General features: G+C 41.5%; 1 protein-coding gene across 18 annotated transcripts in view; it reads right to left on the reverse strand.

Moving 5' to 3' along the window:
• col13a1 (collagen, type XIII, alpha 1) overlaps positions 1-19,524 on the reverse strand; it is a 147,866-nt gene that overhangs the window by 32,849 nt on the left and 95,493 nt on the right. For 14 of the 18 annotated variants that reach the window (XM_032541968.1, XM_032541977.1, XM_032541979.1 and 11 more), the window contains 8 exons: positions 19,379-19,405; positions 16,903-16,974; positions 10,853-10,945; positions 9,096-9,137; positions 8,964-8,981; positions 8,418-8,444; positions 7,865-7,909; positions 4,439-4,465 (listed from right to left, as the gene is read on the reverse strand). In XM_032541968.1, coding sequence (XP_032397859.1) covers positions 4,439-4,465; positions 7,865-7,909; positions 8,418-8,444; positions 8,964-8,981; positions 9,096-9,137; positions 10,853-10,945; positions 16,903-16,974; positions 19,379-19,405 — 351 coding nt within the window. Of the gene's footprint in view, positions 1-4,438; positions 4,466-7,864; positions 7,910-8,417; positions 8,445-8,963; positions 8,982-9,095; positions 9,138-10,852; positions 10,946-15,215; positions 15,279-15,765; positions 15,808-16,902; positions 16,975-19,378; positions 19,406-19,524 lie in introns of all 18 variants that reach the window. The other 4 variants (XM_032541969.1, XM_032541966.1, XM_032541965.1 and 1 more) reach the window with 4 other exon arrangements.

The following is a 19,524-nucleotide window of genomic DNA, read 5'->3' on the forward strand; positions in this document are numbered from 1 at the left end:
ACCCAGGGCTTGGTTTACACCTATCACCATTTCTAGCCACTGGGGGGCCACAGGCAGGCTGGGGGAACTCATACTAATGTTAAAAAACTCATAAAGTGAAATTTTCATGCCTTGGGACCATTAATGAACAGAGGTTTCCTTGGAAACTTTCCCCAAAAACAACTACCCCTAAAAGGATCAGCGTCTCTCTTTGATCCATGACTGCTCCAATCAGCTCCTGGCATTCCTCTGGTCCTGGACAATTTGTCCTCCGGTCTATTTTAACATCTCTCTTTCCGTGACAAACAGCGGGTGAAGGCCCAGATGGATCTGTCACACTGGCATGCCATGTCATGATTTATCAATATGCTAATCTCTTTCTTAAAGCCATGCAGCTATAGGCTTTCCACTTCAGAGGAAAAGTATTGATAGATGGGTCTGAACCAATCAGTCACCCACACACTTAACTGCAACCATCTTGATGCTGCAGGATCACTTGTTTTCACTCTGTACTGCAGCCAAGTCGTCCTGTCCCACTCAGTCCCAGAAGGAGGACTTGGAGACGCAGCTAATCACTGCCAGAGTTGTCATGATGACTTACAGTGCAAGTGCATGTACATGTGTTCACAAAACAGTAAAATAGTACGATTGGCAACAGATGGACAGGATTAGGCTTGGACCATTATGTCAGTGTGCTGATACCAAGACCTTTCAAAATTAAGAGCACTTAAAGTTATTCGTCAGCCAGTGTCACTAATGGAAATTATATCCAAATGAGGTATTTGGCTAACAACATTAATACCACATGGTTGCTGGGATGCAACTCTGCCTAACTTATAAAAGTCAATTTTAGATGTTTCCATCACCTTACTCTTATAAGACAGCAGACAACAGTTTAATTGATTAAGGTCATAACACATAGGGGATGGTGGTTTCGTGCACATCATTTGCACGTTAATATATTTTTCCAAACTGTTATTTCGGCCTTGAGTACTTTCACACAGACAGCTGTATAGACAGCTAACTTTATTTCTCCTTTCAACCTTGACAAAGGCAGCCTTTAAAAGAAACACTCTTTCTGTTCTTACCTATCAAAATAAAAGCCCTACACATTCTGTATCTCCCACCTCTCTAGCATCTCTAGAAAGACGTCAAACTATCCCACGGTAGATGAGCTGGCAGGAATATCCCCAAAATCACGGCTGGTATGAATGGTTTTTAAGTGAAATATTTGCAGGTAATTGCAGGCGATTACTTTCGCATGTTGTTTATTCACTCCCCCCGTGTGTAAAGGCCTTCACTCTGTACAAACTGTTTCTAATGAATGTTAAGTACAGATGATGCTGTTACTGTGAGTGTCAGGCATACTAGGAAACCTGCCCGACTCAGACTTTGTTGGCCTCTTTGGATTGCCTTCTGCTGCCAATCATAAACCAGTTCACTGACCCCTCCCGAAAGTGCATTTATTCATTCTGCTCTGCCTTGGGGTCTGCATTGGGTCCTCCTTCCCGTCGATGGACTGTCACGTTACATTTCTGCTTGCTCCTCTTATATCATTTTCACAAACTGTCTGTATAGAGCCAGGCCACTATCTTGTTGTGCTAATTTGCCCACACATTACTAATGGCACTGTCATTTTCATTCTGAATTTGTCATTTTTACCCCCCGCATTCTGTCCATCCTGAGACCAAGAATGTGCAGAGTGTAATATAAATTATAGAATATGAAGTTGATTATTAGTCCAAAGGAGAGAAAAGCAAAGAGTAATGTTCAATGAATTATCCTCGGCCAACCATGAATATTTGGACAAAATAATTTGGTATCTTGCCATGGACCAAAGTGAAAGTATGAATCTAACCCTGAATCTAAATGACAATGCAATATTTTTTTGTTAAAAATGACGTGTGTCCATTCAAGGATTGGAATCCATTTCCATTTTTTCCTTTAAATTTACTGATAGAGAGCTAATACATGCAGTACAGTGCTGCACGCAGACATATGGTCGCTGGGAAGATAATAAAACACGGTGGGTGATTGGAGAACTTAACTGCTGTCTTACCCTCTGCTCATAACATTTCCTCCAGCTGGGTAGCTCATTGCTTCACATTTGCATTAAAAAGAAAAAAGGCAGAGATACCGTTTCACACACTGTCCTTCGTCATGAAATCCACTCTGGCTGTCGTCGCCTGTTGCTGTTCCCACAGGTGAAGTAAATTCAAAGCTGCTTCCAAACACAGCTTAATAGATCAGTCTAGAGCTAAGTAGTGTATTGTACAGACGCTTTCACAAGTGACAGATGGGACAAGCTCTTGAGGTGGTAGTTGTGTCTGCCTCCTTCATGGCTAGACATGCCGGGAACCTTGGAACTATACAGCATGAGTCTAGAAACGTCATCATTTGTGGTCAGCAGACAGTAATGGTTCTTGTGTTTACCACAAACCACTACCTGGCCCAATTTCTTTCCCTCTGCACAAGGCGCCAGCAGCCAGCTCTCTGAGATTATATATAGAACAGAGTTCTCATGGGTTGATGGAACTCCTTAGGTGACCATACCCTAACTTTGAAAGATTGGCCTGCAAAAGCACTTTCTCTTTCTTATTATTAAACAATAAAAGCCTTTCCAGATCGCCGTTTCCTGCGGATAACAGCGAATATGCTCTTTCCTTGAAGTTTTTCCGCTTTTGACTTTTTCTTCCTTTTTCCCCCCATCTGTCCATCTTTGAGGCTTAATGGAGAAAACACACACGGACGCACGGCTGCAACAGCTACTTCCACTTCCACGCTACCATGGCTAAAGAAGAGCTGGGACTCCTCCGCATGTAGTCCGTATAAAAGTGAACAGATATATTATATCAAAAATTTTAGGCCCATCAGAAGCATTGAGATGGAGAAATAGGGCAGAATACCAAATCCTTGACGCACTACATAACCCCGACATCTCATAAGCAATAACATGGTTCTATCAGATATACGGTATAGAATCAGAATCAATTAAAAATAGACAAGCCTAAAAAACAAGAAATGACAAGAATTGCAAGGGTGCAATGTGCATCTTTGCCAAGAACTCATTGCATTCTCATTCTTATGATATTGTATGGAAACTTATGCAAAACAATTTGTTTGATATTCTACCACATTAGGCAACTTTAGCGGTCTTCCCAGTTAAAGATTGTGGCTTGGATCCCCTTAAGTAGAACTCCTGGGACACGAACACCCATTTCCTGGGTGAAAGTCTTGTGTATACCCCTTAACTTCTTCTGGGACACGAACTCTGCCCCCCCACTGAACGCCCTGTGTTTTATGACCCACCCATCCACTCAGACTTCGCTCTTATATAGCAGCAGTCAGAGTGGTGCTGACAGTAATAAATACGTGGAATGTATACAAATTACAGTGCATTACTTTTTGTAGCTATAAGGCAGACAGCAGCTCCGCTAATGAAATACAAACTTTTGAAGTGCCTTTCCACTTAATAAATGTATAAATGTAAACCAAGTTTCAATCATGAAGACTCCAGTGGCCACGTCTGGGATCTCGCCATGCATAAATAGACCTGGACATGCCACATAGACACACACACCCACACACAACACACCACCACACCACCACACACACACACACACACACACACACACACATCTCCCTAGAGAATGGTTGGAAACATCAGCTCAGAGAAGCAGTGGGGCAGTTAAAACAGACACGCCGTTTCAACCAGGGGAAAATCAAAAGACTAGGCTTGGGGGAAAAGGGAGAACTCCTTCTTGACATGGACCTGACAGTAGAAAGTCTAAATCTGCAGAGAAGACCTCAGGGGCCTTCTATCATGTTGCTCCCGGGACAGAAGTGGCAAGTAGTTTTAGGGTAAAAACAGCAGCCAGTGGAGAAGAGATTTTTAAACCAGACCAGGTAGGTAAGGCGACTCAGACTTCACTCACTTTGATAAATACGGAGTCTTAAAGGTTATTCTAGACCATGTGTCAAACTCAAGGCCCGCGGGACAAATCCAGCCCCTTGCAAATTTTGATCCGGCCTGCATTTCAATTTAGGTCCACAATAAACAGTTGCCTAGTTACTAGATGTACAAAAGGACGGGAAACATATTTGACAGGACAGATTTCCGCAGAACAGGTCACTTTGCATATTCAGGCTGTGGAACAGGTTGTTGTAAAAAAAACGTTATTGTATTTCTTGACTTGCTAAACTCTATGATGCCTAAGAAACCTTTTGCTGACCTTTTTAGTGCTTTATGTCGACCAAACTGTGAGACATGCAATTGAATCGTCAAAGATATTTGTCATTTTCGACTGAATGTGCCCTTAATATAATTCAGATTTTCTGAAAGTTGAGTCTGACACCCCTGTTGTAGATCCAGACTCAGTTATGGTGTTTTCAGCTGAAGGCTTGTACTGAAAAAAATACAAAAATGACCATTCATGCTAAAAAAGATAAAACGTATTACCTTAATTCCTTGGTCTCCCATATCTCCCTGTGAAGCAAAGCAGAGAAAAACTGTAAATGTAACAATTGACAACAATCACAGCAATCCACTAGAGGGAGCAGGAGATCCTCTACAGGCATTCCAGTCTGCAGTGAGGACTGTCTCCAAAGACTCAGAATGGATGTGCAAGCTGAAGGAGCATTTGCATTTCATTTAAGAAGTTGTTGTGCAACCTCTGGGAAAAAAACGTCCAGATCATAGTGGCTGCGAAGGCCTCTGCTATGTCCTCTTAGTGACCCTTAACTCAGTTGCCTGATGTGCTCATAAAGCTCATGGCAGAAAACAGAATCAGGCTTTGAGGCTGAGTCCATGGGAAAACAACATGAGATGGGAGAATGGCAGAAGTTTCCGAGGCAATAATCTGCACAGAAGCTCAAAGCAACACGGTTCTTCCAGCGGTCCCAGCGTCAAAACCTTTAAAATGGCCTTCCCTTTCACAGAGAGTCAAGTTACAGATATAAACTGTGGCTTTGTTGTGTCAGCAGCAGCCTAACTGTTTGATGGTACCCAGATGACTGTGATGTTTATCTTTAGTTATGTAGAATTCAATGGAAGGAGAAGTGTACAAGTTAATCATTATTTCACCTAATTTTTGAGTTACTTTTGTATTAAAACTCAAAACATCAACATCAAGTGAGAAGTCAGTATTGAGCACAGTAGCAATGACATGGATTGAATTTTTAAAGCTCTACTAATAGCTCTTTGAAGTATTATTTTGAATAACTGTCCAATGTGAAAGGTGCCGATCTGTAAGGACGAAACCACAGAGGATCATCACAAACTCCTATCCATTTGTGACCTAAGTAGATTATTTCATGGTTTGGACACATTGAGTTCCCCACGCAGTTTGGGGTAGTGTTTCCATTCATGCCAGACAGACAGTGGATACACACTGGATAACAGATAAAATCTCCCAGAGATCAGAGAGGATTTGTTCAAGCAGTAATTATGCTTCATATCTTTTAGTGGCTGTAGTAGTTATGATAAGTTCCTCATTAGAAAGCAGGTTGGGGTAATGGTAGTCTATATCGACAATGTTCCACTCCCGGGATTGTTCTGGTGCCGTCGGCAATGCCAAAGGATGTCCCTCGTTTCAGCTGGATGTCCGTCCCCGTCCTCTGTCTCTGTGTTGGCGTTCTATCCTCTGGTGGATTTCTGAGGACTATGGTTACCTGGTCCTCAGATCTCTGCAGGGTAAATCCAGACAGCTAGCTAGACTATCTGTCCAATCTGAGGACTATGGTTACCTGGTCCTCAGATCTCTGCAGGGTAAATCCAGAAAGCTAGCTAGACTATCTGTCCAATCTGAGGACTGGTTACCTGGTCCTCAGATCTCTGCAGGGTAAATCCAGACAGCTAGCTAGACTATCTGTCCGATCTGAGGACTATGGTTACCTGGTCCTCAGATCTCTGCAGGGTAAATCCAGACAGCTACTAGACATCTGTCCAATCTGAGGACTATGGTTACCTGGTCCTCAGGTCTCTGCAGGGTAAATCCAGAAAGCTAGCTAGACTATCTGTCCAATCTGAGTTTTCTGTTGACGACTAAAACTAAAACTACTTCTGAACGTACACATGTTCCACCACAACAACTTCCTTCCTGAGACTACTAAGCAGAGACACCACGGCTGTGCCTAACGCCGCCCAAGACGATTGTGATTGGTTTAAAGAAATGCCAATATTGGCTCAGCTGGTAGAGCAGGCGCACATAAACAGAAAGGTTTATGCCTCGAAGCAGAGGTTTCAGGGTTCAAGCCTAACCTGTGACGATCTCCTGCATCTCTAACCTTTTCTCACCTATCTGTCCGGTCCATTAAAGACAGAACAGCACCACAATTAATCTTTCAAAAACAGAAAAAAAGATAAGTATCCTAATAAACCAGAGCATGTTTTTCTCCCATCCAGGAATGCTAGACTAGCCAGATCTTCCACCGCAGCGCGGTGGAGGAAGGTCCGGCAAAGCAAAACTATCTTCCCCCACCAAGAATGGAGAAGGTAACGGACATCCGGCCGAAATCACTGACATCCGGCAGAATTTCTGGCGGCAACGGAATGGAATGTCATAGATATAGAAGACCATTCTGAAAAGACCTAGGAATAATTTTAGCAAACCACTGCTCTGTCTTCAGTTTCCTATTTTTACACCGCAATTGGTTTTTCATTAAATTGCGTAAGTCTCAAGGTGAATGCGTGAGAGTTGGCAGCCATGGACATGTTAGCCACAGTAACTTTATATGATGAGAATATGTCAGGTGTGGCGTTTATGAGCTTGTTCCACTGTCTCTAAGTGGCCAAAAATATCAATAGAGCTTCAGAGCAGCTCAAAATAATTTCCCCTAAACCCTCTATAAATCAATCTTGTAGCCTCCTTCTCTTTATGATTTCACTCTTACTCATCTTACTACTAGAGTTGAGTCTAGAGACACTCTGGAACCATGTCGGCCCGTTTCTGGCCTGCTACAGATACAGTAGCTTCATTAATCCTCTTTTCAACCTACTAACCATTCTACGTTTTAACAGGTTTGGCATCTCTCCTTTTGTCAGCTATAATGCCCCAAAATCTGAGTCTCTAGAAATGTCATATAATGGCTTGGGTTAGTGTGGACCAGTTGCTGTGTCCATGTACGTGTGTGTCCTCTAGAGGAAGTCTGATAAGCCATGGAAAAGTGCAGGACAAGCACGTGAAGAGTGTAGCGGACATTGCTCACAGCTTCAAAGCCAAGGTTAGAGCCTTTAAGCTGCTGCTATCCACACAGTGTGTGTGTGTGTGTGTGCGTGTGTGTGCGTGTGTGTGTGTATACTTTGTTCATCCCTATTCGATACTATGCAGACTATTACACAATAACCCAACATCCACTTCCCATTAAATGAATGTCAAAACCATAAATGTGGCAGCATATGCTACTTGCATCATTTTGCGAGGTCACTTCTAAATAACTCCCAAAGCTTCATTTAATTCAAAAAATGAAATTGTAAACTGCAGTGCTTGCTGGGACAAGATGGAGGACAAAATCCACAGGCCTCACCCTTTAAGCTCAAGCTAATATGCAGCTTTAACAACCTGAGTGTGAGTGTGTCTTCTTAAGATTGTAGGTTAAGTTTTAACAGAAGATAAGACAAGATAAGCCTTTATTGTCTCCTATAGGAGAAATTTGTCTGGGGCAGATGAGGCAACAAAAGAATTGGGTTAAGTTGCAGTGCCTTTTGTATGAAATGCCCAGCTGAGTCTGATAGCTTTGTCTCCAGGACAAAACACAGACAGAAAACCTGCACACGGCTACAAAGATGACGAGATAACTTTTTTGTCACGTGCCTTTGAATTAAAAGCAACTAAAACTCCACAGTTAAACATGATAACGTTCTAAAAACAGGTAGAAAGTGGAATACCTTTGAGCCTTGAGGACCTAGAGGGCCAACATCACCTCGATCCCCCTGTGGATGGACAGCAAGACAAATATTATAACTTAACACTGATTCACAGAAAGTTGACCAGGCCAGGATAAGGGGCATCAATCATTTGGAAGATGTTGTCCCCCTGTCCTTAATTCCTAACAGCAGGCCTGACATCAGCAATCAGATGGTGTGTGGACACAACACAAGCAAATCATTTGGTGAATGCATCTTCTCCTGAGGTCGTCTAAAAGTCCTGAATCGTATGTCTACTTTACTCTAAAATGCCAGCCTACTGCTCAATGATAGGAAACTCTTTAACATTAAAACGGGATCTTTTTAGCCAAATCAAAGCAGGTAACTTAAAATACATATATCTAAGTGTACCATTACTCAGGGAAAGATTGTTATTGCTTCATGTGCGTGATGGAAAAGCCATTGACATTGTGTACAGTAGAATGTGTCCTGGAAAAAGTATTTCCTGTCCAATCTACCCACATCCTGGATGCAATATACTTTTTCAAAAGTGAAACACAAAAAAACAGCTCACCTTTTGTCCTGGCACACCTGCCTCACCCTAGGGAGAAAAAAAACAAAGTGTGTACTGTACATTTCCAGCCATTGTTTCAGTATTTAATATTGGTTAAAAAAAATGGAAGGCTTCAAAATCATGACTCCACCCTGATGGTTTCTGATGGTGCTGCATGCTAAAGCCTATCACAAGAGCGACAACTTCCTGCTGGCTTGTTTTCCATAGTGAGAGGCACTGGCAGGCCTCTGACCTCAAAATCTACATTCCCCCTTTTAAATAATCCGTGGTGATTAATGCATCATGTGGAGATGTACTCATCACATCCAAAGGACAGAGAGAGTTTCTGTTGTGTAGGTGGGGCGGGTCTGAATATCAGAGCAGCTGCACAGAAACCGAGTGGAAACATCTTGGCTTGATCCCCGTTTCATGTGGCTTGTTTTATTTGGGCCTGGCTGTGTTTGTCTGTAATAAGTCTAGAGTCGTCATGAGAGGCCACCGTGATGCTAATCAAGTTTTTTTAGAATTGTAATTTTGCTGTTTGGACCAGAAGAAGAAGATGTTTACCTTCATGCCTGGTAGAAGCTGCAGAACAAATGTAGAAATCACAAGGAGGTTAATGTCACACCAACAAACGTCTGTTTGAAAGTTTTCTGGAAAAATATGTGTAGACTCAGGACTCACTGAACCAAAGCTTACCCTTGGGTCTTTTCCTGGTTTGCCTGGTTCACCAGGCTTACCCTGTTTGACAAGAACAAACACTCTTTACACAGAATCTACAAAACCATCCAACATGCCAGTGCCATGGCGCCATTTGAATATGCAACTAAGCTTATCGTGGATGAGAGCGTGATAGTAAATCCGAAATATTTTCCCACTAAAATATTAGTCTTGAACTTCACCTTGCAGGTTAAACTTGTATAAACTACAACAGCTCTGTTGGTTGTCAAAGTGAAAAGCTGACGAGTCGTTTTATGTTCTAAGGCTGCAACAGTTTAGAAACAGCTGAGTCATAGACAGCTTTTAATGGTGTCCTTGAGCAAAGTGAACTTGTGAATACAAGCAATTTAATACTTTTATTACAATGTTTTCACTTCTCTGGAATCTCTTTATACTGTAGTTTCCAAAGCATGAATGTGTTCACATCATGTAGGGATGGATGGTGGAATAGGATGAGACTCGCCTGTGCATAGCTTGTAAGGTTCATGACATTGTACAGCTCAAGACTGTTGGCTTCGTAAGCGTTAAATATTGGGCATTAGTTTTACACTATATATTTTATTAAATTTAGATTCAATTACTTTTATCCAGGGGTCTTGAAAGTGTTTAAGCCAAGGCCCCCTTAACTCAAAACAGACTTCTCATGGACCTCCTATTACATATATTGTACAAAATGAAGTTGCATATTAAATTGGGCCTACATTAAAATGTAGGGCAGCTTAAAGATTTTATAGATACATTTTTCTCCCAGAATATTAAGCTATTCAAACAGCCTAATAATAATATATTTTATAAATCATTATTTAATGTTAAAACACACATGTGAATCCTTAGTGTATCTGTGGATGGCCTTAGGGACTACCTTACCTACAGGCCAGTAAGCAGTGGGGATTTATAGTTGGTAATACTATTTTGGATTGATGTTAAGACTTTTTAATTTTTGGAGCCCCCCCCCCCCCCCCCCCCCCCCCCCCCGAATTGACTCTGAGTACCCTCTAGGGGTCCCAGACCCCCTGTTGAAGATTCCTGCTGTAATCGACCGATTTTGGCTGAATTGATTTTCAGGCACTTTAACTAGTGATAATAATAAGATGTCAGTTTCCCAGGTATAGTAACATTTTAATATGAATTTTGAACATGGAAAGTGGTAATTTTGGTAACTACCCTATGCCACAAATGTGTCCACAGGGAGGAAAAAAAAAAGCTAAAATTATTTTCAAATCCATTTTCAAATTCCATCATGGAGGGAAGTGTGATTTTATTTTCCCTATCATTGGAAAGTTACAGTCAGCCATGCATCTCCTTTTCTTATGTTTTGTGACTGATACTCTGTTGTCTTGTTATTGCAAGGGTTGTTGATGTTTTATACCCTCATTATGTAGAATACTCAAACGACTAGTTCCTGCTAAAATAAAAACCCAATCAACTGCTGTGGTTCCAACATAGTTTTCTCAATAACAATGAATGAAATGTATCTTTTGTAAAGTCTCCAGCAGGAACTTATGGGCTTGGGGCTGAGAGCCACAGACAAAGTAAGGAAGTCATAACGTATTGACAGAAACATTACATGACATTTGATATTACTCAGAATCACATGGGATGATTCTGAGTTGACTGATTAAAAAGTTTTTGAGTCTCTGTTGTTCGTGCGAAGACTGAAATGATTTGCAAGGTGGCTATTTAAAAGTGGTAATGGTAGAATTTTGATAGCTGGTTGAACTCAGACTGGGACTCACCATTGGACCAGTGGCTCCATTCAGGCCTGGGGTCCCTGGGAGTCCTGGGGGTCCCGGAGGTCCCGGGGGTCCCTGCGCTCCAGGCTCGCCCTGCTGGGAGACCTTGAGTTAAAACCTTCAGTGTTGGAGCATCCCTCGCCACACTGGCCATGCCAACACAACAACCTCACTCAGCACCACAAATAACTGCAGCAGGGGGGGTTGCGGAGAGGAAGGCAAGCCATGGAGCAAGACAAGCATCAAGCAACAAGGTTTTGGGGATTCATTCCTGACCTTTGGATCACATATCGGGGATCAAATATGCCAAAGTTAAAGTTAATTCTGTTCCAGGGATTTTACCATGTGTAATGGACTTTAAGGTATTCACTTCGCTCAGGTGTTAGGAAATGATGAAGAACCCTTGTGACAGGGTCTTAGCAAGTACCATGGGCAGGAAGGGCACCGGAGGCAGACGAACGTGACTGTGAATATGAGACATAACTGGTCACTGCATCAGATGATGAGAGCTTGGTGCAGAACTTTGTTTCAGTGACACTGATTGATGACTTTAACCCGATCCTATTCAATGATGTACCTAGCTGCCAGGCCCAGTGGAAGAGCACCAAATCATAGAATATGAGACCAAAACTAGTCACAGCATTGGAAATTTTGTAATACGGACTACGGAACTATGGTCATGTAGTAAAGAATGTGTTTGAAGTCATAAGCAGTGTCTCTTTTCATAGAGACATCGAGTTCGTTTACATGAACACCAATATTTCTCAGAAAATGACAATATTCTGTCTTTAATACAGGTCATGTAAACAGCCTATTTCGTTCTAAATAGGGCCTTTCTTCGAATTTAGCTTTTTCACATTAAAACATGTGCGACGGCATTCTTTGGATATTTTTTACAGCGCATTCGGAATATGTGTCTCAATCAGGGGTTTTACTGCAGTTTTTGGCTTCTTGGCTGTTTACAGTTTACGGTCAGCTCTGTGCGTTGCTATGGTTATTGTACACAAACCAACCAGCCAAGAGTTTGCCGAGCTACGGTAGAGACGCATGGCTAAATAAAAAGAAGAAACACAGCTACTTTTAAACATGATCAAAGACTAGGATATCAACAGGTTTCTGAATATGGGAAAACATCGCTACGCCGACCTCCTCAAGAAGCTGGTTGAAGGAATGAAAGAGGGACGCTGTGTTCGCACGGTCGATCAAGTCTGCCACTGGTGAAAGATCCTATTTTGCACAGCGGGAATATTAGTGGAATATAAACTTTCACTAGCCATGTAAACAGCTTAGTTGATATATGGTCTTTTCAGAATAATGGCAAAAAACAGAATATTATGTGCATGGAAACATGATCACTAAATTGATCTTGGTCTTTTGACTTTGAGCACTTCTTTGTCAATGGGGTCAAAGTAACTTAAGTACCCTTGGACCCTGTACAAGGGCCAGGAAACTGGTCTCACGGAGGGTCAACCGAACCCACGGCAGCAGTCAATATCTCAGCAAACATGAGACCAAAATGATCACTGCTGCGACTGAGTGGTGATCAAAGTCATCGACCAGGAGTCAGTGCACTGCCGCAGAGAGACCAAGGAGGATCTTCACATCTGAGGACAGAGTCCATCTTTTAACAGAGACAGGGCTTATGATTTATGGTGACACCTGAGCAAGTGCAATAAGCTTGAAAGACATCTAGTGAGTGAGAAAGTGCTTTCCCTTTAGGGACTGCCTTGGTTTGGAGAGCAAGGCACTGGGCCATATGGGGTGAGGTAGTTATTTGATCTTTTGACAAGCTAAATAGAATTAATGGACCTGGATCTCTAATTTTCCAAGGACTAGTTGTCAAAGGTAGTCCAGCTTAGAAGTATTATGTGAGTTAATTATGACATTGATCTTTCCTGCAGCTTCTTTTTTTAAATGTGCTGCTAATGCTTTTTAAATGTGCTTTAGAGATAAAGTTTGATAATCTGTGTGATCATTCTGAAGACTGCCCACTGACAGAAGGAACCCTGGGAATTACCTCAAACCAAAGCCAAGACTAAACAAAATCAAATGAAGGAAATTTAAACAAGCACAGGATATGAAGATAATAAATAAACCTCAACGGCTGAAATAAATCTGTCTGGCTGCTACTCGTCCTGAATCTGCTCCTCCTTTGAATTTCCGCTACTCATCTTTTCAAACTCATAAAATCTATTTTTTACAGAGAAGACACCTCCATGTGGAAACATGCATCATTATTGAGAGGAAGAAGTTTGCACAGCATGAAATTGAATGCATTGTGCTACAGTACATCATTTATTTGCACATGTGGTCCGACTTAGAGAAGTTCCTAAAACAAAGCGCTGGCCTTACTTCAGTCACCCAGCAATCACTGTGTTATTGTAGGAGAGCACACATGTACAGTAGCTCAGGACCACAGAGCACCGCTAAGCTTCTATTCTTAGAAAATGGAGAACATATCCATCCATGTTCGATCCATATTTCATCATTCCTCCTCTGCGTCCAGATACAGTTTATATCTCTGGACATGTTTTCCCCAGGGGTTACACACAGTGCTATGCCAATAGCTGATAATAAAATGTGCTGTTCTGCAATGACAGACCATTCTAGAAATAGAAAAGAAAAGCAGCCATTGTTCTAGTCTCAATATGATGGAAACCCCATTCCATCAGATGGTCAACACTGATATCTGATGCATTATGGAAGGGGGAAATATGAACTGTTTACAGAATTTAAGTCCATTTTGTGTTTCTTAATGTATGATAGCAACTAGTGTTGACTTCCAAACAAGGTATTGTGTCCTAGGCTAACCTGTGCAACAGTAAAGGTCAAATGACCCACATGGCAGCACGCCCGACTTCACAGCTTTGGCTTGTGTTGTAGGAGCTGACGGGCAGAGATGGCTCCAGAACATATATTAATTTATGCATTGTCTATTTGAATGCTTCAAGTTATATGATGAAGACCTGGTAAAGAACTTATATGAGTAGGCTTGTATTCATAGATTTCATTTTATTCCAAGGAAAATGTAAATATTTCTTTAAATTGTGCATCTTCTATTAACAGTTTGTATATCATGTTCAGCACATTTAGAAATGTATTCTGTGTATTGTTTTATGTTTGAAGTGGTGATGACGATTTACGTCCAGTGTCATACAGGAAGTAGTTTAATCCAAGCCTTTCATGGAGTGAGACAGAGGATAATGGTGTTGGATGGGCTGGGTGTCAAACTCTCAAAAGGGGAGTTTGAATCCCGTAATTGATGTTTTTACAGTAGGGCCTTTTCCTAGCTATATCCCCAAAATCCTGACCAAATGTGTTAGTTCTCTAATCATAATTTATTTGCCATAATGGAAGTCTATAAACCCTTAGATCAAACGCACCATGGTTTCCATGCATAGATATTGCAGAGACACGGAATCCGGGATTGTGGAGAATTATAAAAATGGCAATAGGATTTTGCATCACCAAATGGGTTATATTATGTTCATCACACTATTCATCTTCTCTGATTCTCTGTCTACTTTATTTGAAATATGAATTTCTTCTCCACTGGGAGTACTCAGCCTGAGAGACAGGAGGCCTGAGTTAAAACCTGAAGGTGTGGAGTTTGAAAGGGTCCGACGAAAAGATGCCACCATCGGCATTGTGGGAAATGTAGGATCTGGCATTGTTTTTGCTTTACTTGTTTTTCAGACTCTTTTGAGTCCTTCAATTTTATGCAAGTGCAAAACTGAGGTTAGGAAAACAGAAATACCTTGTCTTGTTTGTCTTGTGGCTTGTGTTGACCCTGTTGCCACTGACGGTAAATCAGTAATGCGCAATATATGCATATGAATTTGAAGGACAAATGTTTGTAGGTCTTGGACTGTACTTTTGTGTTGTATTTGTTATAAGCATTACAAGATCTTTTGATAGATTTTGGTGACCAGTGGATTGTTGACTTGTAATTTTATTTTATTATTATTTACTTACCAGGGACAGTGTACCTTAATCAACATTTTAGTTTCCACCTTACTGTAAATGTACCAGTTAGCTAAGGAGCTAGTTTCATCTGGCCTGCCCATTTGTATTTGTTGTATATTCACGCCATTGGCTAAGTCCACTTAAAACTACAATGGATAGTTTTAACTCCAATGTTTCTGTTACTAAAGCGTTAAGTAAAACATCATTATTTGTGCTTTGCTTGAAACCTGAAAAATGCAGCATTTTGATAAATTTCCTGTCACGCATCATTCAGAAGCAGCAGCAGCCAAAAGTTGGTTAATTACAGCATGACGGCGGAGGAGGGTTGGGGAGATTTCGGCGACGGTTGATGGCGGTTGGCAGAGGGGAGGGGGCAAGTAGGGGGCAGAGAGAATTGTACCTTGAGGCGTTTTAGGATTAGAGGGCTTATTGAGGGCATGTTGCGCACGGTGATGGGCAACATCTGCCGGGGGGAAGTCACAAAGCACAGGTGGCAAAGGTCACCAGGAGGCCACAGAAAGGTAACGGGGTAGAGACCAGGTGAACGAAGGAGGGAGGGGGGGGGGCGGGATATGGAGGAAAAAGAGAAATAGAACATCACAGTGAAAAGCAAGGAAATGGGAGGGCAAAGGAGAGAAAAAGGAAACAAAGCTGAAGAAATGAAAGACAAGAAAAGGCACCAGCACAGCAAACTACGGGCTTGGAGTGGCAAAGGGGATGGTTGATGTCCCGTGATGCTTCTTTATATCAAAAGAATCGCACCACATTTTTAGATACTGTTAGAGTGTGTTTGTTGCAAATCACCAAGCATCCCCTGTTCGGGATTTCTGAGCATCAATGTCCCCATTAACAGTGAGCCAGGCCCCTAGGTTGCAGCGGAGCAGAGGTGGGCGCCAGTCTTGCCACAAAGAGAGTACAGCAGCACGGTTCCAGTGCACAACCAGACTTACTGTGGCCACCTGTCCAGCACAGGGCTGCACAATGCGCCGCTTCTGTTGAGACGACCAGCATGATCAGATACAAGTTTAGGACAGGACGGAACAGGTATGATATCCCCGCTGACACCAAGTAGAACCAGCAGCATGCAACTTGCTTACTTTTTACACAGCGTACATATTTCCACAATCTTTACTATGCAGCAAGCTTTAATGTAAAGACTACCTTCACCAAATACCTGAAACCCCAAAAGTATATTCACTACTTATACATATTTCCCATATATGTCAGTCTTGGAACAGACTTCTTTTTGTTGTGTGGTCAATCACACTGTTTTTAGCTTTGTAGCTCAGTTGAAAGCTAAAGATACCAATAGTACTATTTCTATGGAAATATATACAGAATGTTATAAGTAAATATAAGTAAGGGGTATAAATGTAGCAAGTAGGCAAGTGTGCTGCGTTGGCCTTCCTCGTTTCCAGCTATCCACCACATTGGGTTTAAATGTATGGAATTCAGAAGAGGCCAATATTAAAGTAAAATCATTTAGTGAAGTAGAAATGTGTCCAATTGTGTTAAAGTTACGTCTGGAAAAATTCTAAAGAAATAATTCGTTGGAAATTAGGAAAAATACAAACTCCATTCAAAAATATTTTGGTGTATTTTTCCTTTTGACCTCAAATAATTTGGTGCATAGCTTCATCCTACACATTTCAGCTGTTTCTTACAGTACCATTTTGTCTGTAGTAATTACCTTTTTAAATTCTGTGTGATTAATAGCAAAGGAAATTACATTTTGATTTATTCATAAATTGAGTTAACACTGCCATATTTGTCATATAATCTAATTTGAAGTTGAATTTGTATTTTTCCAAATGGCACAAGAAAATTAAATTTGAATTCACTGATTTTGTCTTAATATTGGCATCCCTGTGCTTCCGTAGACCCCAATTAACTTTATTTCCAGCAACAATTCAAAAAATGTAACATTCATTTCATTAAAACGGTAGCAACGTCATCCCCATTGATCTTTCTTTTGGTTTTGTGTGGAGGAGTGCCTTGGCTCATGGGCGCTGGCTCTCTTTGCGGCACGACTAGGTGACACCCCCGCTGAGGGTTATCTATCTGGGTGTTTGGTGGCACCCACAAACCTTCAACATCAGAGCCTGACTGGAGCGCAAGGCAGCCAGGGTTTTCAGAGGAAGATCCTGCACAAAGAGGCCCTACACACCAGGGAAGTGGTCATTTTAGTCAGTGCTGGTAACCGTGGTAACGAGTCATTGTCCAACCACACAACACGTGACTCATGTCTCCTTAGCCTGAATTTAAGAGGGTATCCTTTTAAAGGAATAGCTTAAACTGTTGGGTGAGATGTTCAGAGGGATATTAATCTCACGTCTTTGTGTTCAGTACAGAGCTAGAGTCAAGTTGTGCTTAGCCTAGCTTAGCATAAATACTGGAAACAGCTAGCCTAGAAGTTAAACAAAAGCTAACACCTGCAAAAATCTTATGATGTGTCCTCTTGGTTTAGCTTTTGATGTGAATACAAATGTAAAATAGCAATTCATGAATCCGACCTTTGGGTGTTACGACCAACTCGTGCTACATAGAGAAATAAACCATGGTCTGTCAAGAAATTGCTCCACAAATTATAATTGTCATGTAACTTTTTGTTTGAATTGAACAAAGTAGATACAGTCTGTTAAGAGCAGGCTTTATACTGGAGTTGTTTGTACGTTTATCTTTTCCCTTTGGACAGAGCCAGGCTCGCTGTTTCCCTCTGCTTCCAGTCTTTGTGCTAAGCTACGCTAACCTTGTCCTGACTCCAGTTTTGCACTTGAAAGTAATAAGGCAAATAAACATATTTCCCAAAATGTTACACTCTTCTTTTAACTGTGGGGCTTCTGCTGAAATACACATCTCACAAAAACACAAAAAACATTTGCTGGCTTTGCCCTGAAAGGCAAAATCTCTACACACTAAACATTTTACCTCCACCTACAGTAACCCCCATCCCCCAAGGGTCTCACTATAGGATTGAGGCCTGAAGTGTGAGCAGACACTGGGAATGGACCTCCCATACAGACTCCTGCAGGGGTCTCTAAAAGTGTATGAAAAACAAATTCAACAGGCATACTGCTTGTTAGAAATGGGGGTGCTGGGCTTCTTGTCCGGCTAAAGATATCAAACCTGAAATCCTCTTTTGGTCCTGTCCAGAGACGTATATCACAACATGAGACATATTGAAACAGCTCATAAACCATTTCAGCGTTGTGCATTGTTATTTGGAGGGACATTTAAAAATGGGAGCTTCATAGTAGAAAAAAAAAACATGGCAATAGCAAAGCATGACAAAAAAAAACCCCAACTTTGATCATCTTAGCAGGAGCAGTTTAATAACTGAAAGCTTGAATTAGGCTGGAAATGGACTTTGCTATCTGAAAAATCCCCCTTTACACAGGAGACTCTTATTCTTGGCACCGCACACACAGGCTCTTATCACGTAGGGCTTCAGCAGGCTGCTGGTAATTGCCTTGTTTTCTCTCAGCTAGCCAAACCCCAGGGACGTCTGCACAGCTCTGCATGTGCTACCCATCAATGTGCTACCGGCCATTTATCTGTCCAGCTTCTGTAGTACTTTTCTCCCCTTCCCACTTTACTTTTCTATTCTGTTCTGACATTATTACACTGCACTTGCGCGTGGACCTGTAATAGATGTGTGTTCTACAGGATGGACAACAGGAAAGGTTCAGTGTGTGTCATAATCAGAGACTGTAAAAATAATGGACGATCCTGCAGGTCTATTAAAACTAAAGCCTTAAACGTGCATTTTATCTAATTTCCAGCAGGGGGCGACTCCACTGGCTCCAAAAAGAAGTCTGTTTCTATAACGCTCTATGAGAAAATGAGCCTACTTCTGCTTTGATGCATTACCTCAGAAATATTTTTTACATTTTATTTTTTGGTCTTAATCGCTAGTTTTCTTCTATACAGCAAGATTCATGGTGCCATTTGTGTGAAAATAGACAATAAAGCAGGGGCTGCTTTAGGACCTGTCAAGAAGGACAGAGGCAGAGCAATGCTAACCATGCTAACACTGAGGACATTACAATGTCTGTGTGTTGTCACATCATCAAAGTTAACTACAACACTTTGGTCACCTGGAAATGTCTTGTTCAGCTTTCTGACAACCAAGCTAGCTAGCTAGCAGTAGCATTAGCTGGTCACTTAAGGGACAGTCTGCTGCTAAAATCCCCAGTGGATGTCTCCCTTCAGAAGGGTTGAAAAGCTGCAACGGTTCCCCTTTAGGATTTAGTCTAGCGTATCGCTATAGCAACCATTAACAATACTGGCTTGGCCGCGTCATCGTCCTCAGCTCCACCCTCTCGTTAAGAACCTTCACGTGTGGAGTGTCCAAATTGCTCAAGGCTTCATAACTGCTGTCCATAAACCTATGAGTGATGTCATGCATACTACGTCCACTTTTTTTTTTACAGTCTGCAATTATGATATTAACACATTTTACAATACAATAGGCAGAATATAATCATTTTTAGCATATACATTGGTGAAGTGCTTTTTGTCAAACTGTAATATGAAAGAATAAGTTCCACATTGATTTCATACCCGGTGTGTGTAGTCTCCACATACGCCCTGGAGAGAAGAGAAAGAAAGTTCAATCAGAATATGGTGACTACAAATTTCTAACATAATTTTTTATAATAAACAGAAGTTTAAAAGAGGAGTTTACCAGGCGAGGATGTTTTAACAAA

The sequence above is a fragment of the Etheostoma spectabile genome, chromosome 17, assembly GCF_008692095.1.
Source record: "Etheostoma spectabile isolate EspeVRDwgs_2016 chromosome 17, UIUC_Espe_1.0, whole genome shotgun sequence".
Taxonomy (NCBI): Eukaryota; Metazoa; Chordata; class Actinopteri; order Perciformes; family Percidae; genus Etheostoma; species Etheostoma spectabile.